At 40.1% G+C, this 25,440-nt stretch overlaps 1 protein-coding gene across 1 annotated transcript in view; it reads left to right on the top strand.

Annotated features, from left to right (window-relative positions):
- The window catches only part of LOC124370901 (trafficking protein particle complex subunit 10-like), a 65,891-nt gene that overhangs the window by 8,121 nt on the left and 32,330 nt on the right, over window positions 1-25,440 (top strand). Inside the window, 5 exon segments of the mRNA XM_046829205.1 lie at window positions 6,725-6,942; window positions 9,269-9,462; window positions 11,777-11,972; window positions 16,046-16,157; window positions 23,774-23,961. Coding sequence (XP_046685161.1) covers window positions 6,725-6,942; window positions 9,269-9,462; window positions 11,777-11,972; window positions 16,046-16,157; window positions 23,774-23,961 — 908 coding nt within the window.

The following is a 25,440-nucleotide window of genomic DNA, read 5'->3' as shown; positions in this document are numbered from 1 at the left end:
GCTCACAATCATCAAACAAGCCAACTATTGACCCGAATGTACCTGGCCCATCAACGCCACAACCAGTAAATGTTAAAAGACCTACTACATTGACGCTTACTCCAGAGGATGTCATGCCTTACCCCAAATACGTTCCTAAGGGAAAGGAAAGGCGAGGCCGAAAAAAAGGTCGTTCGCGAATTCTGACTGATACTCCAGAGAAAGATGCTCTTGTAGCAGAGTTAAAAGAAAAAGAACATAAGAAAATGTTGGTGGAAAAAAGAAAACAAGAGAGGGCAGTAAAAAAGGAAAGTAAGAAGAAAAAAACTGAGGGGGCCTGTAGAAAGCTGTATCAAGATGACTCATCTAGCAACGAAGATGAGATACAAATAAAACTAGACGATGGAGGCCTTAGTCCTGAAGACTTTTCTGAGGATGAAGAAGAACTGTTTGATTACCTTCCTGATAAAAACTATGCCACAAATGACTTCATACTGACAAAGTTTGCTTCTAAGAAGGCCATCTACCACTTTATTGGCCAAATAGAGGAGCATGTGACTGATGGTTTCAGTGTGAAATTTCTCAAAAAGAACCAAAACTCTTACAAGTTTTACTTCCCAGAAAATGTTGAAGTCAGCTTTGTCGAAACCAAAGACATCGAGTTCAAGCTGCGACAACCAGATATAATTGGTGGGACATCCAGAGCAGCAAACTGCTTTGTTTTCAAGGAAAATTTGACTACTTTTAATTTCAAATAGTTTTTTACGTGTGTCTTCTGTTTTTTTCAGTTATAAAGTTTGTATATATGTTTACTTAAATATAGATGATGTTTGAAACCTATAAATGAGTTATTTTTATGTCCAATTAAACCAATTTTTAGCACTGTCCAATTGTGCCCCAATAAAAAATCATTTTGTCCAAAACTGCCCCGACGGGGCAAATTTGGACAAAATGTAGAGGTTTATAAAAAAAAAATAATCCACATAAAAGGGTGCTCAAATTATCTAGAAAATTTGTTGTGGGGTTCTAGAAGACCAACTAAACACAAGGCAAAAAACTAAAATTTTTTAACTAACAGTTTTCATAATTAGAAAAATGCATAAAGTGAAACATGAAATTACGTCCAATAGTGCCCCGGTCTCCCCTACATAAACTTTTCAATTAATTGTTTACAGTTTCAATGATTTCTTATTTGAATGTTTCTTAGCATGGATGATGAATAGGAAATATTACAATAGAACAACTATACAGGAAATGAAAATATTGAATATACAATTATTATTAAAAATTGTACATACAAACCGTCAGGTGTATGTACTTTATTTACCAGTGATATTTATTTAATAAATGATTAAATAATTACATCAAATATCTATATATATAAAAATGAATGTTTGTATGTTTGTCCTTTATGGAATCGTGAACTATTGGACCGATCATGATGAAAATTTGTACGTATATGTATTTTTCCACGGAGAAGGTTTATAAGCTATGCCCATCCCTTTCCCGATTCAGGATTCCGCCCCACTGGTTACAGAAATACCCATAAGAAATGCATTGCAGCAAACATATGTTAACGTCTTTTAAAATTTTTAATCAGCTGTTCTTTGTAAACATATATTACACTTATAGTTTTAAAGCATAGAGTAAGCTTAAGAGAAACGACAAATTTTGTTTAAACTGTTTTTGCAATCACTGTTAAACATAGACTTTACTATCCAGATAATACAATTCAAATTTGACGTAAAAATTCACCTTTAACTGCAATATTTATTTAATATAAACCATGCTCATGCTTGATCAGAAGAGTAATGCAGATATCATAATTACTATCTTACGTTGGCTACAAATATAAAGAATGTTATAAAATCAACCTTAGTTGTTTTTTTTGACAGAAGTATGGTTCTCTAAACTCCGTGTGTACATATTCTCTCGATCGAGACAACAAAGCAAGCTCAATCGTGGCATCGGAGATATAACTAATTTAATCTAAAATTTATTATAGTAAAAAAAAAAATTTACTAAGTAATATAAGGACTTCGGTTCTTAAGATTTGCGTGCGAAGCCGTGGGTAACAGCTAGATAGAGGCAGGAATATGGTACATACCTTCATAATACGCCCAAGAGGCTCACGATGGAACGACTATCAATTATCTCAGCAATGTTTAGAATGTGATAGAAAAAGAATAAGTGAATATAGTGTACTGTTTTCAACGGGAAATTGCGTGCGAAGCCGCGGGCAACTTTTGCAAAAAATTATTGAAATGCGCAGCAAAGCGCGCCGGGCCCGCTAGTATTTTATAAAAATAGGCTACACATTAGAATACATACTAAAAAGAGTTATAACATTCAACAGTTAGAGAAAAGCTCAATCAGCAAATACAACAGATACTTTTATAAATGTGGAATTAAAGTGATATTGAAAAATAACCATAAAACCAGTAGCTAAAACGAGTAATGATGAATAAATTAACTTATTGACCATGGAGAAACATCTCTAACCTTGATGTCATAAGTTGAAAAGAAAACATGCAAGTCTCAGCCATGCATCCTGAGATTGGCTAAGCTCAAACTCAAAATTTATATATTTTGGCCGAGTCAATAGGACATTTTTCTACAATCGAAGACAGTGCTACTGCCTATGACCACTCATATTGTCAAAATCCTTGATCTAATATCTACTAACCTGCGCTATTAGGTTATATAATTAGTTCTGGTTCCAAATCTTGAATTGTTATTAAAATATAGATGCACCTAGTAGTGCATTGAATTACACACAGATCCCAGTCAATCAGGGTTGTGTTTTTTTATTGATCTAAAAGCACATTTAAGAGACCAAGAGTAGATGTCCTGTAGTCTTGAGCTGCCCTAGATATAGGGGTATTGTTATTATGAGTACAGGGGAAGTAATTTGCTATGGAAGTAAAATAAGCTAGGGTTGAATGATTTTCCATTAGAGCACACATCGAAACAAATGAACAGACATATTTAACAAACTAAAATCTTATTGAAATATTGGAAAAAAAAAATTTTAGTTCCTTCCATGAATACTAATGATTGTTATTTTAACCTGATTGCCACTTTGACAATTTAATGCTCACTTCAATTGTAGCTCTATCTTTCCAAACTTGTAAAAGGCCCAAGGGCCATCCGTTTCTAATCGAGAGGCAGTCACACAGTCCACGGCAAGTGCTAACATAACAGCTGAACCTTTTTCCATCCTCCTAAGTACTCTCCACTGTGTTACTTTCGTGTTTTCATTTTGAACCTTGAGCAATTTCAGAATCTTTTCAGTAGTATACGTCACACTGCCGGGAAAGAAGGCTGTAAGGACTCGAGTGCGAGGAATTTCTACCTCTGGCACAACCTTTACAGCCACGTCACCTTCCAACTCCAAACTCCTTTCCACCCATTCTGCTGTCTCCTCGTCCTGACAGTTCAACACCAGAAACCTTGTTTCCTGTATACTCCATAGAAGACAGGTTGCACACTGTCATCCACAGCTTTCAAAATGGCATTCAGGATGGCTTTCTTTACTTCCTCCATTTCTTCCGTGCTTAAGCATTTTTCAGGGTGTTTTGCATGCAAGATACCAAGCTTGACTCCCGTAACCCGTCTTGAGTACTTCTGTGTACTCTTCGTCCTTGTTTTCTGATCACCAGAATACTTTATTTTCTTCTTTAAGGTCTCCTCAGAGAGAGACCGCTTCTTGCTTCGTCTAGACAGACTCTCTTCTCTTGTTGGCATCAGTAGTTTGTCATTGCTGGAAGTTGTTGATAAAAAGACAGGAAATGCAGAGTTGGTCAAGTTTCTCAATCTGCAACACTTGTGATTTCAATTAGTGACCTACAAAGGTCAAACGAGCATAAATTTGTTTTGTTTTGTTTGTTGCAAGAGGTTATTAGTTTATGTTAGTATGAAATAGCCTAGGCAGAGTTAGGCTATGAGGAGAAATACAGGTCACATCAATAGTAACAGGATGGACCCTTTTAGTCATTAGGCTCAGTTATTTTGAGAAGTATGAGAGCCGAAGTGGCTTAGTGAAGAGAGTTAGATCGTGGAAATTGGCATGTTCCACACAAACACATTCAATCAATGTTCAAGAATGTAATATTGTCCTGATCTTCAGTTTTTGAGCAAGGGTAATACAGAAGTTTTCCAATTTATTTTTGCAAAGCTTATTGTTTATTTTAGAGCATAGATAGGAATGCTCTATTCAAGAAGATGGAAAAACATGGAATCCCACAAAAACTGATGACTGTCAAAAATGTGTATAAGTGACTCAAAGGCCAAAATAAGAATAGATGGAGAAATGTCGGAAAACTTCCTTATCAAGACTGGAGTAAGACAGGGAGATAGGATTTTTCCCACTCTCTTCAACCTGGCTGTGGAAGAGGCATTACAAAAAGTTAAAAGACTACAAAGAGGGGTTAAATTAGGAGTGGACCTGAACGTAATGGCATTTGCGGATGATGTAGTGATCTTGTCAGAAAGTTTGGACGACCTCTCCACACTAACAAAAAGTTTTATTAAAGAATGTCAAACAGTAGGCTTAGAGCTAAATGAAGATAAAACTAAAATTATTCATTTTGGAAGACATGCTGGAAATGTGAGAACAAACTTAAGCATTGACAACTACTCGATTGGCTGTGTAGAAAGTTTTAAATATTTGGGTGTAACAATAAACAGCAAAAACATGGAGGATATAGAGATACAAAGCAAATTAGCTAATGCAAATAGGTGTCTTGGGGTGTGTACAAAACTCTTTACATCAAGATTGTTGTCACAATGCTCCAAAATAAGAATTTATAAAACAATCATTCAACCAGTCCTAATGTATGGAAGTGAAACATGGACATTAACGAAGAAAAATGAGGGGCGGTTGATTGTTTTTGAGAATAAAGTTCTCCGAAAAATATTTGGACCAATATGTGATGAAGGGGTGTGGCGAATAAGAAAAAATAGAGAATTACGCAATGTATACCAAAATCCTGATATTGTGGCTTTGGTGAAGGCAAAGAGAATTAGCTGGCTAGGACATGTACATCGGAGACAGGAGGGCACAAGGTTAAAAGAGGTCTACCAGGCGATACCGGCAGGAAGGCGCCCTTTGGGTAGGCCAAAGATAAGATGGTGCGATCAAGTGGTCGAAGATGTGACCCGGTGTGGAGGGTCTGTGGATCTGGTGGAAGACAGGGTGGCGTGGAAGAGGCTCATAGACGAGGCAAAGAATCGACTGAGATTTGTTACGCCCCGGCAGTAAGTAAGTAAGTATTGTTTATTTTACAGAGCAGAGGAGTGTATTGTGATGTAAAATATCATGGGTGTTAGCTTGCATACCAGTTCATGAAGTTGGCTTAAAAATGCCCTCATATTTTTAGAACCAATTACGGCAAAATGTGATGGGAGTTCAACCACTTGATTGATGTGTAAAGTTTGTAGTCTGTGTTGGAGAGCGATATCGATATTTTGAAAGTTCATAAGTAATTAGATAATTAGTTGCGATGATGCTAAATCATTTAATAAAGTTCAAAGATACTCCAGAAAGCACACTTATTAATTATTGAAACTTTACTATACATGTGAGGATGGAGTTTCATTGTTTAATGGTCTCAAAGAGATGCATATAAGAAATCTATAGAAGAGAATAACAGAAATCTATAGAAGAGGTTATACATTAAAATATCTAAATTCCTGTGTAGTATTATACTTGATAGCCGCAACAGTACAGTCTCTGGAAATGCTACTTCTCCACTAGGAGTTAATAGGATCCTAAATTCATCCTTAGGAAATTAGATGTAAATTTGAATTTCAATTCAATAGTAATTCCAAAATTTTCATTTTTAAGTTTATACATATCAGTTTTGACCGATTCAATGATGTCATGCTAAACTGTAATATTACTTATTTGTTTAAAGTTAGTTATTTGTGGTGATAAGATTTCAGATATTTACCATCGTTATATATTACAGGAAATAGAACACTTTGTTTTGAGTAATGAAATCTGCCCTTTTCCTCAGGTGTCAAAAAACCCTAGACATGAGGTTAAACATACCCAAATAATTAGAACTAAAAAGTGTAGTAATGAACTTGCCGCACACTAAAGTGAATTTGACAACAGATTAATGTCAATGTTAAAAAATCAAGCAACACCTGACTGGTATGTGCCAACAGCGCAAAGTCCAAACTGGTGTGAATGAACCACAGCGATGTAACTACACAGTATTAAGAACTCTACACAACACATGTCACTCACACTACGGACTGGGGATTAATCAATATAGGCACTTCCTGTGGTATTGCGGCACATCATCTCAATCAAGGAAATGTTCTTTTCTATTAATAAATACTGTTTATGTGTTATTTTAAGAAAATACGCGTTTCTATATTCAGTTCAGATCTTTCTTAAAAATTTGTAAATCATGTAAGTTAGGATATTTAAATTTGTCAGTAAGTACTAGATACTAAAGTCCATATGAGAAATGTATGTTTTTTGATATAACAGTAGCCTGTATGGTCAAACTAAAAAAAATTATCTGTGATTATAATTTTTTTTAATACTGTCATTGTAATTGAACATAAAGTACAGTTCTTAACCTCATTGTAAACAAAATAATTGAACAATTTTTATCTGAATTAAAAAAGCATAATATCATCAGTTATTCGCAATCAACCTAAAATATTACAGAATATATATTCTTATTTATCCTTTATTAAAACCAGTTTAACTTAATTACATTTTTAGTTTCAGGTGACAAAGAACTGTTCCAGAGCTTAGAACCTTTGTTGTCGTCGTCTCTACCTCAGGAGCCAACAGAATGGAGGAGATCGTACGGTCGCATAATCAAATCAGTTCATGTTCCAGCATCGTTTGTGTCCTTTGGTAAAGACATATTGCCTAAAGATGGAGATTATCGTCTAATTCATCAACCTATATTCCACACTTATTGGACGCAGTGTCCGGTACGTATTAAAGGAGAAAAATTAATCAATTAAATAAAATGGTTGCAGTTTTGTATTTTACACCAATAAATTTTGCCTGGTAGTTAGAATCTAAATGGATACTTTTATTTCACATTATGAAACAAGTTAAGATCTAGAATTGAAACAGAGTTTCTCATGATAGTAACTGTACAATTGTTGATATGAAATGTGGAGCAATATGAAATTCTGGAGTGTGCACTGTTATTAATATAGTTTACAAGCTCGTTTTCTAAATTTCGTAAAAAATGTAAACTACATATATAAAGCATTATATATTATTTTTCTTGTGAAGGCTAGAGAGTTAACGCTCTAGGTAAGTTTTATAAACGTGTTTCATGATTCTATAAAACTTTCTGTTATGAAGCATTTTATAAAAGAGGAAAGATAAATGAAATTGATAACTTCAGACCAATTTCCATCACATATACATTTTCAAAGGTTTTTGAAAAAGTTGCATTAAAAAGGTTATGGTCGTTTATTTATCAGAGTGACTTCTTATTTGAAAATCGATTCTGTTTTGTAAAGGAAAGATCGACTGTTAATGTGATTTTCACATTAACTACCAGGATTGCCAAAGATAGAGGTGAATCTACTTCAGGAATCTTTTTTTGACCTGGGAAAAGCATTTGACATGGTTCCAGAGACTTCTGGAAAAACTTGACCTGATTGGTGTGAGAGGTGTAGCTGGAGAATGGTTTCAATCCTATTTGATTGGTTGTCGTCAATCTGACAGCGTTCCGTTCGGTAAGGGTTGTGTTTCAAGAATTGCTGCTCTGACATTAAATTTGTCCAAGCTGGTGTGCCCCAGGGCTCCATATTGGGACCTTTACCATTCATCATCTTTGTAAATGATATTAGAAGCTCTGTAACAGGTTCTGGATTATATCTGTTCGCAGATGAGACTTCCTTGATATTCAGTGATAAATGTCATAATGTAATGGAGATGGATGCTTTCGTTCAGTCAAACAAAATTCTTCAGTGATTTAATAGTAATGGTCTTCTTGTTAATACAGAAAAAACCAGCTTAATCGATTGTAAAGGACCACCTTGATCAATCAACACATTGAGCCTGCACACATTGGAGATGTTGTTGAATCTGATCAGTTTGTAAAATTCTTAGTGATCTTATTAGATAGAAACCTGAATTATCATTCTTACATAGAAAGTGTAGTGGCAAAATTGGGCTCAGGATTATTTGTTCTTCACAGATTGTTTTCTTTTACAAACAATGACATGATGTTCACTGCATACTGTGCTCTCATTTATTCACATCTGTCTTATGCTGTTGTTGTAAGGAGTTCAGAAAATTCAAGTGAGAGGTTGCTTCTACATGATTGAAAACAGCTGGCTATTTATTGTCCTTATCTTATCACCACTGTTTTCGACATTTTTATGTAAACAGATCACAATAATTTACTTACTGATCTGTAAGTGTACAATAAACTCTATCATTATCTATTCCAACCATTTCTCTATGTTATTGATACATATCACTGGATTTAAACAGAATAGTAGAAGAACTGAGAAGTTTGAGATGAAAGGGGATATAGTTTACAGTGCCATTGGAGGTCATCGATTGACAAATGTACAGTAAGATTACCAAAACTGTCCGGGTTTCTCAGAGATTGTATGTGTCCAGGAATTAAATTACAGTGCCATTGGAGGTCATTGTCCATCCGGTGTATAGTCAGATTACCAAAAATGATCTGGGTTTCTCAGAGACTGTATGTGTCTGGGAATTAAATTTACAGTGCCATTGGAGGTCATCGTCCATCCTGTGTATAGTCAGACTATCAAAAATGTTCCGGGTTTCTCAGAGATTGTATGTGTCCGGGAATTAAATTTACAGTGCCATTGGAGGTCATCATCCGTCTGGTGTATAGTCAGATTACCAAAAGTCCGGGTTTCTCAGAGTATGTCCAAGCAGTTTCCTTTGGAGGTTTATTTTGGCCATCTTTATAGAGCGCAAACCTATCAGAGGTTTATCCAAACTGAATAAGAGAGGTTTGGTGTGGTACAAGACAGACGTCTTTTATAAAACATGCGGCATGTAAGGAAGGATTCTGTACTTTTTACAAGATCTTTAACCAAAACCAAAAGTCCACTTCTTAGACTGCAGATATAGGCTGATCCAAGTGTCTCCCATATATTAGCGTTTATTTGTTTGTTGACAGGTTATGTACAGAATGTAGTCTTTCTACCTCCCCCATACAATAGATACAGAAGAATGTATTTGTGCAACAAACGTTTTTATTTATTTTATTTTAACCTTACACTTGATTCATCTCATTGTAATTTGTTACAGGATATTGATACCTATAAATCTTCAGGGAAGGAAGGCATCGAGGCTTGGATGAAAACTTTGGGCCAACATAACATAACTGATTGGATGATAGTGCTAGTAGAAACGTATGACTTTCGAAAAAGCAATAAACTCATTCCGAGAACAACTGTTCTTGATAAAATAAGAAGTGATTTCGGCTCTAAACACGCCGATAGGTAATTACGTACTATCAATATTAATTAGTTCTTCTTTTATTGATTAGGTGTCTTTCAAAAATTCCTGGTTCCTTTAAATTAATCCTTCCTTATGTTGGACTAATATATTTGCAAGCAATATTGAGAGCCAATCGGATTCATCCACTAGACCACTAATTTGAAACTGACAAGTGTTAGGCAATTATATCTGCTAAAACTCATAAACAATTGTGTTGTAAAGCTATCTGTTCCGTATATGTAGTAACTTTATGATAGAATTAATTAATCACATCAGTGAACAGTAAAGTGACAACACTGTTGTTTCTGTACCTGCAGTTGGTACAGCTGAAGGAATGTCTCTGAACATGTTTTCAAATTTTGTCATATTTTCCATCTAAAAAGTTATAATAAAAATGTTTAACTCATAGCCTATGTTTTGCTAAAAAATGTATCCACAAATTAAAAGCTTATGGTAATAAATAGTTCAAATCTTTGTTTGAAGTTTGTATTTGACGGTAGAAGGATTGTGAAGGAAACGGGATTTTTCTGGACATTGGCATTTTTCAGTGATACAAAACTATTACGATACGGTGATACAGTGTGTTACTGGTCTTTTGTGTCACTGAAGAATGTCAATGTCCGGAAAATCCTGTTTCCTTCATAAATAGTTCAGTTTGAACTTTCCCAAGTGCTTTCTTTTATTTATACGTATTAGAGGTATTTACTACAGGTTTTTATGTATAGTGTAGATTTTATCGTTTATAAAAATAAGTAATTTTAGCTACAGCTAAATTTACATGCATTGGACGTATATATCTGTAAAAACTTTTTCATACCTAGCGTGTGACGAATATATACACAAGGCTTTTTTTTTGTTAACAAAGTCAAAACAAAATTACTTTCTACACTAACTGACGTTGGTTGACTTTAATAATAGTATTAAAGTAATTAGAAATAATCATTACAAATCAAATCACTGACGTTGCTTGGGGGGAGATGAAGGGGTTAGAAACCCGAAAAGCGCTAAGAAATTTAAGTACATCAGCAATCCAACTGGTTTGAAATGTTTATATTTAGATTAATCATATTTATTCCACACCTCCCGGTAGTGGGGTGCTCTTCAATCATACTCATCCTCACCAAAGCCGACATCTAGTTATGCCACTGAATCAGATTTTAACCCAACTGAAAAATATAAATACTGGGTATTTCTTCAGCGTTTTAGAAAGGGTTATCATTGTCTTTTTTCCTCTTAAAATTTAAAATACTTTGCATACAGATCATGCCGTAGAACTATGTTACCTAAGTATTAGTTATACCGGGTGAGTTTTTTAAAGTGATCCAATAGCTAACTTTTTAATTACACAACTAGCACCACACTTTAAATTTGGAACTTGCTCAATTTTAAGTTTCACTCAGGAATACACTTTCAAATGTTTTGAAGATGGCCGCCATTTTCCAATATGGTGGCCAACTTTAAAATCTTTTATGGAACACCCTGTATTTTATGTTGTTTTTAGATTCTACTCTAAAAAATAAAACCTTTTTGCTTCTGAAAGTTTTTCTATATCTCTAATGGTTCAGGAACTACGTGGACTGGAAGTTTTCGGATTTTTTCGGATTTTTTCGGACTGATGGTGAAAACTTTCAGTCCACGTAGCTCCTGAACCATTAGAGATATAGAAAAACTTTCAGAAGCAAAAATGTCTTATTTTGTAGAGTAGAATCTAAAAACAACATAACATACAGGGTGTTCCATAAAAGATTTTAAAGTTGGGCGCCATATTGGAAAAGATTATGAAAACTTCCAGTCCACGTAGCTCCTGAACCATTAGAGATATGGAAAAACTCTCAAGTACAAAAAGGTTTTATTTTTTAGAGTAGAATCTAAAAACAACATAAAATACAGGGGGTCCACCATATTGGAAAATGGCGGCCATCTTCAAAAAATTTGAAAGTGTATTCCTGAGTGAAACTTAAAATTGAGCAAGTTCCAAATTTAAAGTGTGGTGCTAAGTCATGTAATTAAAAAGTTAGCTATTGGATCACTTTAAAAAACTCACCCTGTATATCCTGAAGCCTTGTTATGTTTAACTGTAAGTAGTCTATATAATTATCTACCTCAAAATGTTTTTTATTGTAACTGTAATATTTTATGAATATTGTTGATATTTGTTGTACCTTTGTAAAATATTTGTTAAGTGCAGTAATAGTTAAGTAAAATATATTTTTTATTCCATAGAAAGTTGATTTTAAATTTATTTACAGTTTTTGTTGTTGTTGTATAATATTGTAGTCATTGACCAGTGTGGGTAAATTATTTTGTGTGTTTTAGGTGTTTATCTGTGATAAACCCCCTGAGGTCAGAATCGAGGTCAGCGGGGTCCTGGCGAGGTTTGCTTGTTAACTTCCGCCTCCTACTCCTCATCGCGTACGACAGAGCTCTCCTACGCTTTGAAGAAATTATTCGAGAGCAGCGTGAGAAGAGAAATCAACCTGGCTGGAGTTTTTGCCAATATTTTCTCTTACAGGTTATATTTACAAACTATGCTTCTTAAATTTATTTTGCATGGATAAGACTGCATTTCTTTAATTAACATTTAATTAACATTGCAGACAATAAATTGTAGGCATGTCCTTCCGGTTGAATTGAGAAAAACACTTCAATTTTAATATTTTTTATCCATTATGAACCCATAATAAATGTTAAAATTCAGCTTATTTTTTTTTCTTCAAAATTCATAAATAAACTCTTTGTGTACTACTCTGCTTATACTGAGAGTGTATGAGAAGGCTCTGTCCAATACAATGAGTTGGAAGCTCTCTTTACACAGTTTGTGTTTCAGGAGGAGTTATTAGCGTTTGTGCTGCATATGTTGGTTGATTGATTAAGCTCTTTATTATGACAGGCGAACTTAGGACTAGTAGTTCCTTTCTTACACTTAACCCGTGTCATTAAATACAAATAGGATTTCGGACTTTTGCCAATGCTATATGTTACAAAAGGTATAACAACGTTTCGAGGATTGGAATCTTATGCGGGAGGTATTAGTTCACACAAAAAGAAAGAAAGGAAAGAAGAAAAGAAGGGAAAGAAAAAGGATCACACATACCCAAAAGCTGCTTGGAGTATAATCCAGGCATTGTCACTGCAGAGAATGCAAGTCCTGAGCACAAGTCACGAGTACGAGAAACACAATCACACATCACACTAGTACGGATGAACTATCCGACTTTCAAAGAGAGAGAAAGATTAGATAGTGTGAGAGAGCAGTATGAGTGTAAGACACAATACGATGAATGGATGTCTCCTTTACACAGTTTGTATCGTAGGAGGAGTTGGCGTTTGTGCTGCACATGTTGGGGGTGTATGAGGAGGTTCTGGTACAATACAATGAGTTGGATGCTCTCTTTACACAGTTTGTGTTACAGGAGGAATTGGCGATTGTGCTGCACATGTTGGGGGTGTATGAGGAGGTTCTGGTACAATACAATGAGTTGAATGCTCTCTTTACACAGTTTGTGTTACAGGAGGAATTGGCGATTGTGCTGCACATGTTGGGGGTGTATGAGGAGGTTCTGGTACATTACGATGAGTTGGATGCTCTCTTTACACAGTTTGTGTTACAAGAGGAATTGGCGTTTGTGCTGCACATGTTGGGGGTGTATGAGGAGGTTCTGGTACAATACGATGAGTTGGATGCTTTCTTTACACAGTTTGTGTTACAAGAGGAATTGGCGTTTGTGCTGCACATGTTGGGGGTGTATGAGGAGGTTCTGGTACAATACGATGAGTTGGATGCTCTCTTTACACAGTTTGTGTTACAAGAGGAATTAGCGTTTGTGCTGCACATGTTGGGGGTGTATGAGGAGGTTCTGGTACAATACGATGAGTTGGATGCTCTCTTTACACAGTTTGTGTTACAAGAGGAATTGGCGTTTGTGCTGCACATGTTGGGGGTGTATGAGGAGGTTCTGGTACAATACGATGAGTTGGATGCTCTCTTTACACAGTTTGTGTTACAAGAGGAATTGGCGTTTGTGCTGCACATGTTGGGGGTGTATGAGGACGTTCTGGTACAATACGATGAGTTGGATGCTCTCTTTACACAGTTTGTGTTACAAGAGGAATTGGCGTTTGTGTTGCACATGTTGGGGGTGAATGAGGAGGTTCTGGTACAATACGATGAGTTGGATGCTCTCTTTACACAGTTTGTGTTACAGGAGGAATTGGCGTTTGTGCTGCACATGTTGGGGGTGTATGAGGAGGCTCTGGTACAATACGATGAGTTGGATGCTCTCTTTACACAGTTTGTGTTTACAGGAGGAATTGGCGATTGTGCTGCACATGTTGGGGGTGTATGAGGAGGCTCTGGTACAATACGATGAGTTGGATGCTCTCTTTACACAGTTTGTGTTACAGGAGGAATTGGCGGCGTTTTTGCTGCACATGTTTGGGGGTGTATGAGGAGGCTCTGGTACAATACGATGAGTTGGATGCTCTCTTTCCACAGTTTGTGTTACAGGAGGAATTGGCGTTTGTGCTGCACATGTTGGGGGTGTATGAGGAGGCTCTGGTACAATACGATGAGTTGGATGCTCTCTTTACACAGTTTGTGTTGCAGGAGGAATTGGCGTTTGTGGTGCACATTTTGGGGGTGTATGAGTAGGCTCTGGTACAATACAATGAGTTGGATGCTCTCTTTACACAGTTTGTGTTGCAGGAGGAATTGGCGTTTGTGCTGCACATGTTGGGGGTGTATGAGTAGGCTCTGGTACAATACAATGAGTTGGATGCTCTCTTTACACAGTTTGTGTTGCAGGAGGAATTGGCGTTTGTGCTGCACATTTTGGGGGTGTATGAGGAGGCTCTGGTACAATACGATGAGTTGGATGCTCTCTTTACACAGTTTGTGTTACAGGAGGAATTGGCGTTTGTGCTGCACATGTTGGGGGTGTATGAGGAGGCTTTGGTACAATACGATGAGTTGGATGCTCTCTTTACACAGTTTGTGTTACAGGAGGAATTGGCGTTTGTGCTGCACATGTTGGGGGTGTATGAGGAGACTTTGGTACAATACGATGAGTTGGATGCTCTCTTTACACAGTTTGTGTTACAGGAGGAATTGGTGTTTGTGCTGCACATGTTGGGGGTGTATGAGGAGGCTTTGGTACAATATGATGAGTTGGATGTTCTCTTTACACAGTTTTTGTTGCAGGAGACATTGGCGTTTGTGCTGCACATGTTGGGGGTGTATGAGGAGGCTCTGGTACAATACGATGAGTTGGATGCTCTCTTTCCACAGTTTGTGTTACAGGAGGAATTGGCGTTTGTGCTGCACATGTTTGGGGTGTATGAGGAGGCTCTGGTACAATACAATGAGTTGGATGCTCTCTTTACACAGTTTGTTTTGCAGGAGGAATTGGCGTTTGTGCTGCACATGTTGGGGGTGTATGAGGAGGCTTTGGTACAATACGATGAGTTGGATGCTCTCTTTACACAGTTTGTGTTACAGGAGGAACTGGCGTTTGTGCTGCACATGTTGGGGGTGTATGAGGAGGCTCTGGTACAATACGATGAGTTGGATGCTCTCTTTCCACAGTTTGTGTTACAGGAGGAATTGGCGTTTGTGCTGCACATGTTGGGGGTGTATGAGGAGGCTCTGGTACAATACGATGAGTTGGTTGCTCTCTTTCCACAGTTTGTGTTGCAGGAGGAATTGGCGTTTGTGCTGCACATGTTGGGGGTGTATGAGGAGGCTCTGGTACAATACAATGAGTTGGATGCTCTCTTTACACAGTTTGTGTTGCAGGAGGAATTGGCGTTTGTGCTGCACATGTTGAGGGTGTATGAGGAGGCTCTGGTACAATACGATGAGTTGGATGCTCTCTTTCCACAGTTTGTGTTACAGGAGGAATTGGCGTTTGTGCTGCACATGTTGGGGGTGTATGAGGAGGCTCTGGTACAATACAATGAGTTGGATGCTCTCTTTACACAGTTTGTGTTGCAGGAGGAATTGGCGTTTGTGCTGCACATGTTGGGGGTGTATGAGGAGGCTTTGGTACAATACGATGAGTTGGATGCTCTCTTTACACAGTTTGTGTACAGGAGGAATTGGCGTTTGTGCTGCACATGTTGGGGGTGTATGAGGAGGCTTTGGTACAATACGATGAGTTGGATGCTCTCTTTACACAGTTTGTGTTACAGGAAGAATTTGCGTTTGTGCTGCACATGTTGGGGGTGTATGAGGAGGCTCTGGTACAATACGATGAGTTGGATGCTCTCTTTACACAGTTTGTGTTACAGGAAGAGTTGGCGTTTGTGCTGCACATGTTGGGGGTGTATGAGGAGGCTTTGGTACAATACGATGAGTTGGATGCTCTCTTTACACAGATTGTGTTGTAGGAGGAATTGGCGTTTGTGCTGCACATGTTGGGGGTGTATGAGGAGGCTTTGGTACAATACGATGAGTTGGATGCTCTCTTTACACAGATTGTGTTGTAGGAGGAATTGGCGTTTGTGCTGCACATGTTGGGGGTGTATGAGGAGGCTTTGGTACAATATGATGAGTTGGATGCTCTCTTTACACAGTTTGTGTTACAGGAGGAATTGGCGTTTGTGCTGCACATGTTGGGGGTGTATGAGGAGGCTCTGGTACAATACGATGAGTTGGATGCTCTCTTTACACAGTTTGTGTTAAACTCCAACTTAGGAGGTAAGTGTCAATTTACTTATCTAATTCTCTGTTTAGTAAGTTTAATTTTTATAAAATTTATACAAGAATTTTGATGAAGCTTTCAAATCTAATACAGTAACTGTGGCTTAGTTTTAAAGTAATTTAATCCGTGTTTTATTACAAATTGATCTATCTTTTTAAGTGATGAATTATCTCTCATCCAATTGGAAAACAGGTTACTTGAGTTAAGTGTAACACTGTAATATAAGTTTAACTCCTATATTTCAAATGTTTTAAGTGATTAGACTTCATGAAAATGTCATAAATATTAGTTATCTTTGAGCAGTTACTGGCATGTACTGGCAAGTATCACCGGTATTGAGTTTTCACTGGCATTGTGATGTCTCTGACACTGTAAAGTCATCACCATTGAGCTGTTGCCGAAATTTTGCTGTCTCTGGAATTGTAAAGTCATTGATTGCCATTAAGCTGTTGCCAAAATTTTGCTGTCTTTGGCACTGTAAAGTCATCGCCATTGAGCTGTCACCGACATTGTGCTGTCACCGACTTTGTGTTGTCTATAGCACTGTAAAGTCAGCGCCATTGAGCTGTCACCGGCTTTGTGCTATCTCTGGCTCTGTAAAGTCATTGCCATTGAGCTGCACCGACATTGTGTTGTCTATGGCACTGTAAAGTCATCGCGATTGAGCTGTCACCGACATTGTGTTGTCTTTGGCACTGTAAAGTCAGCGCCATTGAGCTATCACCGACATTGTGTTGTCTATGGCACTGTAAAGTCATCGCCATTGAACTATCACCAACATTGTGTTGTATATGGCACTGTAAAGTCATCGCCATTGAGCTGTCACCGACATTGTGTTGCCTATGGCACTGTAAAGTCAGCGCCATTGAGCTATCGTCGACATTGTGTTGTCTATGGCTCTGCAAAGTCATCGCCATTGAGCTGTCACCGATATTGTGTTGTCTATGGCACTGTAAAGTCAGCGCCATTGAGCTGTCACCGACATTGTGTTGTCTATGGCACTGTAAAGTCAGTGCCATTGAGCTATCGTCGACATTGTGTTGTCTATGGCTCTGCAAGCAAAGTCATCACCATTGAGCTGTCACCAACATTGTGTTGTCTATGGCACTGTAAAGTCAGCGCCATTGAGCTGTCACCGACATTGTGTTGTCTATGGCACTGTAAAGTCAGCGCCATTGAGCTGTCACCGTCATTGTGTTGTCTATGGCACTGTAAAGTCAGCACCATTGAGCTGTCACCAACATTGTGCTGCCTTTGGCACTGTAAAGTCAGCACCATTGAGCTGTCACCGACATTGTGTTGTCTATGGCACTGTAAAGTCAGCACCATTGAGCTGTCACCGTCATTGTGTTGTCTATGGCACTGTAAAGTCAGCACCATTGAGCTGTCACCGTCATTGTGTTGTCTATGGCACTGTAAAGTCAGCGCCATTGAGCTGTCACCGTCATTGTGTTGTCTATGGCACTGTAAAGTCAGCACCATTGAGCTGTCACCGACATTGTGCTGCCTTTGGCACTGTAAAGTCAGCACCATTGAGCTGTCACCAACATTGTGCTGCCTTTGGCACTGTAAAGTCAGCGCCATTGAGCTGTCACCGACATTGTGCTGCCTTTGGCACTGTAAAGTCAGCGCCATTGAGCTGTCACCGTCATTGTGTTGTCTATGGCACTGTAAAGTCAGCACCATTGAGCTGTCACCGTCATTGTGTTGTCTATGGCACTGTAAAGTCAGCGCCATTGAGCTGTCACCGTCATTGTGTTGTCTATGGCACTGTAAAGTCAGCACCATTGAGCTGTCACCGACATTGTGCTGCCTTTGGCACTGTAAAGTCAGCACCATTGAGCTGTCACCAACATTGTGCTGCCTTTGGCACTGTAAAGTCAGCACCATTGAGCTGTCACCGTCATTGTGTTGTCTATGGCACTGTAAAGTCAGCACTATTGAGCTGTCACCGACATTGTGCTGCCTTTGGCACTGTAAAGTCAGCGCCATTGAGCTATCGTCGACATTGTGTTGTCTATGGCTCTGCAAAGTCATCGCCATTGAGCTGTCACCGATATTGTGTTGTCTATGGCACTGTAAAGTCAGCGCCATTGAGCTGTCACCGACATTGTGTTGTCTATGGCACTGTAAAGTCAGCACCATTGAGCTGTCACCGTCATTGTGTTGTCTATGGCACTGTAAAGTCAGCGCCATTGAGCTGTCACCGTCATTGTGTTGTCTATGGCACTGTAAAGTCAGCACCATTGAGCTGTCACCGACATTGTGCTGCCTTTGGCACTGTAAAGTCAGCACCATTGAGCTGTCACCAACATTGTGCTGCCTTTGGCACTGTAAAGTCAGCACCATTGAGCTGTCACCAAACATTGTGCTGCCTTTGGCACTGTAAAGTCATCGCCATTGAACTATCACCAACATTGTGTTGTATATGGCACTGTAAAGTCATCGCCATTGAGCTGTCACCGACATTGTGTTGCCTATGGCACTGTAAAGTCAGCGCCATTGAGCTATCGTCGACATTGTGTTGTCTATGGCTCTGCAAAAGTCATCGCCATTGAGCTGTCACCGATATTGTGTTGTCTATGGCACTGTAAAGTCAGCGCCATTGAGCTGTCACCGACATTGTGTTGTCTATGGCACTGTAAAGTCAGTGCCATTGAGCTATCGTCGACATTGTGTTGTCTATGGCTCTGCAAAGTCATCACCATTGAGCTGTCACCAACATTGTGTTGTCTATGGCACTGTAAAGTCAGCGCCATTGAGCTGTCACCGACATTGTGTTGTCTATGGCACTGTAAAGTCAGCGCCATTGAGCTGTCACCGTCATTGTGTTGTCTATGGCACTGTAAAGTCAGCACCATTGAGCTGTCACCAACATTGTGCTGCCTTTGGCACTGTAAAGTCAGCACCATTGAGCTGTCACCGACATTGTGTTGTCTATGGCACTGTAAAGTCAGCACCATTGAGCTGTCACCGTCATTGTGTTGTCTATGGCACTGTAAAGTCAGCGCCATTGAGCTGTCACCGTCATTGTGTTGTCTATGGCACTGTAAAGTCAGCACCATTGAGCTGTCACCGACATTGTGCTGCCTTTGGCACTGTAAAGTCAGCACCATTGAGCTGTCACCAACATTGTGCTGCCTTTGGCACTGTAAAGTCAGCGCCATTGAGCTGTCACCGACATTGTGCTGCCTTTGGCACTGTAAAGTCAGCGCCATTGAGCTGTCACCGTCATTGTGTTGTCTATGGCACTGTAAAGTCAGCACCATTGAGCTGTCACCGTCATTGTGTTGTCTATGGCACTGTAAAGTCAGCGCCATTGAGCTGTCACCGTCATTGTGTTGTCTATGGCACTGTAAAGTCAGCACCATTGAGCTGTCACCGACATTGTGCTGCCTTTGGCACTGTAAAGTCAGCACCATTGAGCTGTCACCAACATTGTGCTGCCTTTGGCACTGTAAAGTCAGCACCATTGTTGAGCTGTCACCGTCATTGTGTTGTCTATGGCACTGTAAAGTCAGCACTATTGAGCTGTCACCGACATTGTGCTGCCTTTGGCACTGTAAAGTCAGCACCATTGAGCTGTCACCGACATTGTGCTGCCTTTGGCACTGTAAAGTCAGCACCATTGAGCTGTCACCAACATTGTGCTGCCTTTGGCACTGTAAAGTCAGCGCCATTGAGCTGTCACCGACATTGTGCTGCCTTTGGCACTGTAAAGTCAGCGCCATTGAGCTGTCACCGTCATTGTGTTGTCTATGGCACTGTAAAGTCAGCACCATTGAGCTGTCACCGTCATTGTGTTGTCTATGGCACTGTAAAGTCAGCGCCATTGAGCTGTCACCGTCATTGTGTTGTCTATGGCACTGTAAAGTCAGCACCATTGAGCTGTCACCGACATTGTGCTGCCTTTGGCACTGTAAAGTCAGCACCATTGAGCTGTCACCAACATTGTGCTGCCTTTGGCACTGTAAAGTCAGCGCCATTGAGCTGTCACCGACATTGTGCTGCCTTTGGCACTGTAAAGTCAGCGCCATTGAGCTGTCACCGTCATTGTGTTGTCTATGGCACTGTAAAGTCAGCACCATTGAGCTGTCACCGTCATTGTGTTGTCTATGGCACTGTAAAGTCAGCGCCATTGAGCTGTCACCGTCATTGTGTTGTCTATGGCACTGTAAAGTCAGCACCATTGAGCTGTCACCGACATTGTGCTGCCTTTGGCACTGTAAAGTCAGCACCATTGAGCTGTCACCAACATTGTGCTGCCTTTGGCACTGTAAAGTCAGCACCATTGAGCTGTCACCGTCATTGTGTTGTCTATGGCACTGTAAAGTCAGCACTATTGAGCTGTCACCGACATTGTGCTGCCTTTGGCACTGTAAAGTCAGCACCATTGAGCTGTCACCAACATTGTGCTGCCTTTGGCACTGTAAAGTCAGCACCATTGAGCTGTTCACCGTCATTGTGTTGTCTATGGCACTGTAAAGTCAGCGCCATTGAGCTGTCACCGTCATTGTGTTGTCTATGGCACTGTTTTATAAAAGTCAGCACCATTGAGCTGTCACCGACATTGTGTTTGTCTATGGCACTGTAAAGTCAGTGCCATTGAGCTATCGTCGACATTGTGTTGTCTATGGCTCTGCAAAGTCAGCACCATTGAGCTGTCACCAACATTGTGCTGCCTTTGGCACTGTAAAGTCAGCACCATTGAGCTATCGTCGACATTGTGTTGTCTATGGCTCTGCAAAGTCATCGCCATTGAGCTGTCACCGATATTGTGTTGTCTATGGCACTGTAAAGTCAGCGCCATTGAGCTGTCACCGACATTGTGTTGTCTATGGCACTGTAAAGTCAGTGCCATTGAGCTATCGTCGACATTGTGTTGTCTATGGCTCTGCAAAGTCATCACCATTGAAGCTGTCACCGACATTGTGTTGTCTATGGCACTGTAAAGTCAGCGCCATTGAGCTGTCACCGACATTGTGTTGTCTATGGCACTGTAAAGTCAGCGCCATTGAGCTGTCACCGACATTGTGTTGTCTATGGCACTGTAAAGTCAGCGCCATTGAGCTGTCACCGTCATTGTGTTGTCTATGGCACTGTAAAGTCAGCACTATTGAGCTGTCACCAACATTGTGCTGCCTTTGGCACTGTAAAGTCAGCACCATTGAGCTGTCACCGACATTGTGTTGTCTATGGCACTGTAAAGTCAGCACCATTGAGCTGTCACCGTCATTGTGTTGTCTATGGCACTGTAAAGTCAGCGCCATTGAGCTGTCACCGTCATTGTGTTGTCTATGGCACTGTAAAGTCAGCACCATTGAGCTGTCACTGACATTGTGCTGCCTTTGGCACTGTAAAGTCAGCACCATTGAGCTGTCACCAACATTGTGCTGCCTTTGGCACTGTAAAGTCAGCGCCATTGAGCTGTCACCGACATTGTGCTGCCTTTGGCACTGTAAAGTCAGCGCCATTGAGCTGTCACCGTCATTGTGTTGTCTATGGCACTGTAAAGTCAGCACCATTGAGCTGTCACCGTCATTGTGTTGTCTATGGCACTGTAAAGTCAGCGCCATTGAGCTGTCACCGTCATTGTGTTGTCTATGGCACTGTAAAGTCAGCACCATTGAGCTGTCACCGACATTGTGCTGCTCTGCCTTTGGCACTGTAAAGTCAGCACCATTGAGCTGTCACCAACATTGTGCTGCCTTTGGCACTGTAAAGTCAGCACCATTGAGCTGTCACCGTCATTGTGTTGTCTATGGCACTGTAAAGTCAGCACTATTGAGCTGTCACCGACATTGTGCTGCCTTTGGCACTGTAAAGTCAGCACCATTGAGCTGTCACCGACATTGTGCTGCCTTTGGCACTGTAAAGTCAGCACCATTGAGCTGTCACCAACATTGTGCTGCCTTTGGCACTGTAAAGTCAGCGCCATTGAGCTGTCACCGACATTGTGCTGCCTTTGGCACTGTAAAGTCAGCGCCATTGAGCTGTCACCGTCATTGTGTTGTCTATGGCACTGTAAAGTCAGCACCATTGAGCTGTCACCGTCATTGTGTTGTCTATGGCACTGTAAAGTCAGCGCCATTGAGCTGTCACCGTCATTGTGTTGTCTATGGCACTGTAAAGTCAGCACCATTGAGCTGTCACCGACATTGTGCTGCCTTTGGCACTGTAAAGTCAGCACCATTGAGCTGTCACCAACATTGTGCTGCCTTTGGCACTGTAAAGTCAGCGCCATTGAGCTGTCACCGACATTGTGCTGCCTTTGGCACTGTAAAGTCAGCGCCATTGAGCTGTCACCGTCATTGTGTTGTCTATGGCACTGTAAAGTCAGCACCATTGAGCTGTCACCGTCATTGTGTTGTCTATGGCACTGTAAAGTCAGCGCCATTGAGCTGTCACCGTCATTGTGTTGTCTATGGCACTGTAAAGTCAGCACCATTGAGCTGTCACCGACATTGTGCTGCCTTTGGCACTGTAAAGTCAGCACCATTGAGCTGTCACCAACATTGTGCTGCCTTTGGCACTGTAAAGTCAGCACCATTGAGCTGTCACCGTCATTGTGTTGTCTATGGCACTGTAAAGTCAGCACTATTGAGCTGTCACCGACATTGTGCTGCCTTTGGCACTGTAAAGTCAGCACCATTGAGCTGTCACCAACATTGTGCTGCCTTTGGCACTGTAAAGTCAGCACCATTGAGCTGTCACCGTCATTGTGTTGTCTATGGCACTGTAAAGTCAGCGCCATTGAGCTGTCACCGTCATTGTGTTGTCTATGGCACTGTAAAGTCAGCACCATTGAGCTGTCACCGACATTGTGTTGTCTATGGCACTGTAAAGTCAGTGCCATTGAGCTATCGTCGACATTGTGTTGTCTATGGCTCTGCAAAGTCAGCACCATTGAGCTGTCACCAACATTGTGCTGCCTTTGGCACTGTAAAGTCAGCACCATTGAGCTATCGTCGACATTGTGTTGTCTATGGCACTGTAAAGTCAGCACTATTGAGCTGTCACCGACATTGTGCTGCCTTTGGCACTGTAAAGTCAGCACCATTGAGCTGTCACCAACATTGTGCTGCCTTTGGCACTGTAAAGTCAGCACCATTGAGCTGTCACCGTCATTGTGTTGTCTATGGCACTGTAAAGTCAGCACCATTGAGCTGTCACCGTCATTGTGTTGTCTATGGCACTGTAAAGTCAGCGCCATTGAGCTGTCACCGTCATTGTGTTGTCTATGGCACTGTAAAGTCAGCACCATTGAGCTGTCACCAACATTGTGCTGCCTTTGGCACTGTAAAGTCAGCACCATTGAGCTATCGTCGACATTGTGTTGTCTATGGCACTGTAAAGTCAGTACCATTGAGCTATCGCCGACATTGTGTTGTCTATGGCACTGTAAAGTCATCGCCATTGAGCTGTCACCGACATTGTGCTGTCTTTGGCACTGTGCTAATTGAGCTGTTGCTAGCATTGTGCTCTCATTGTGTTGCTACTGTCACTGGAATTCATTTCTAGATTTTGAATATATACAAATGAGTTTTAATGATGTTGTTCAACATAAAATTGATAAGTTTGCATAATTTGGAATGTTTTTGCTGCATTACAGATACACCTAAATGGTTAAGTGGATTCCAGGCTTCTGTCGACTGTTGGCCTGGCTTATCATTGTCAAAAACTCTCGACGTAGAGGCGAGGAAGAAAATCCAACAAAATGACATTTCTTTATTACAGTTCCGAAGTTACCTATTTTCAAGACAATGTTCAATGCTGCTTTCTACATGTAAACCCTGGGAGGTTAGTATTGTAGTATTGAAAGTCAAAGTCAAGAAATATTCATTAAAGCTTAACCTGTGTGCTTAATTTTGAATCATACCAATTAGCATTAACATGTAATAAAGATTGTTCACCATAACTGTAACATGTTTTAAGTTGAGTATTTATTCATGTGCGTGAACTTCAATTAGACTGCAGTCATAAATGGTCGACTAGTTTGGATTTAATCTTAGTTCTTACATAGCCAGTATTATGAAGATCACTTAAGTTATCCAGTTCGCACCATCTGAAAACATTGCTAACAAAGTCTTGAGATATTTTGGTCTCATTGTAGACAGTCATCTTTAGCCAAGATATGTTAAACTGAAACCTCCTTTCAGAGTACCTACTAAAAGCTTCTTTTATTTTTTTCTTAAGCTAAATACGGTTAAACATGGCTCTTCACAGCAAGCTAATAACAATATCGTAAAGTTAAACAAATTTAGTCCTGTCTTTGTGCGGTGTGTAGAGAACATTTAGTTCTAAAATTACCCATATTACTTCAAATACACCTTAAATTTTGTTTTAACCCTCTCCCGCTCGCATTGTTTCCAGGCACTCATTGTGCTTCTAACCTCAATTAATTCGCTCTGCCGGGTCGCACTCGGTCAAAATACGCGGTGCCTCAACTTACACACGTTCTGTCATTGTAATTAACTATAATTATATATATGAATTATTTTACTATATATTGGTTCAATGAAGTTGATTGTACGAGATCAGGGAGGGGGCACATGGACAGCTGGGCGCCGGTGGCGTAGGTTGTTGCGCAGTTACTTGGTGAAGGTCATTGTCTGGCTCGCCGTCACTGCCCCTGCCACTGTGATCGTGTTATCACTCCGAACTACATCCTCAATGCCACCAACCACTTCTGAAGGCTCTGGTACATCACTACACTTACTTGAATCGTCCCAATCACTACTAATAACGAGATCGATTTCACTGTCACGAAGTGTACGTGACAACAACCCGCCATTGTTTCCGCACAACTAATATAAATAGCAAAATAATGGAATAAATCTACTGTAAAAGTAAAGTAAATGGTCTCCTGATAGCAAACAACCCGTAGTAGTACAAAATATTGCTACTCGAGAGCAGCACTTATCGGCTTAGCGGGGTAAAGCAGTGCGTGCCGATCTGTGCCGTTTAAGCTGCAGTGGCTATGTGGTGGCCGTGCTGATTCATGCCTTGCGAGCGGGAGAGGGTTAATCAGTTAATAATTGAGTCTTTTCCTATACATGTTTAAACCTGACTTTGGTATCCAAATATATATTTTTATTATTTTCAGTGTGATTTATCTCAATGATTTGCTTTATCATGGACCCCCACACAAGTAAATTTAATAATCAGTGAGTAGAAGGAGAGGCAATGCCTTATTTGTGTTCGCTTTGTCTGCTATTATATTAGGCTACTGAGTTGCGCAAGTAAGTGGCACACTGCGTAAATGTGTTGCACGCATCA

Source organism: Homalodisca vitripennis, unplaced genomic scaffold (genome assembly GCF_021130785.1).
Source record: "Homalodisca vitripennis isolate AUS2020 unplaced genomic scaffold, UT_GWSS_2.1 ScUCBcl_644;HRSCAF=3109, whole genome shotgun sequence".
NCBI classification, from domain to species: Eukaryota; Metazoa; Arthropoda; class Insecta; order Hemiptera; family Cicadellidae; genus Homalodisca; species Homalodisca vitripennis.
This window is presented reverse-complemented; position numbering and strand designations above follow the sequence as displayed.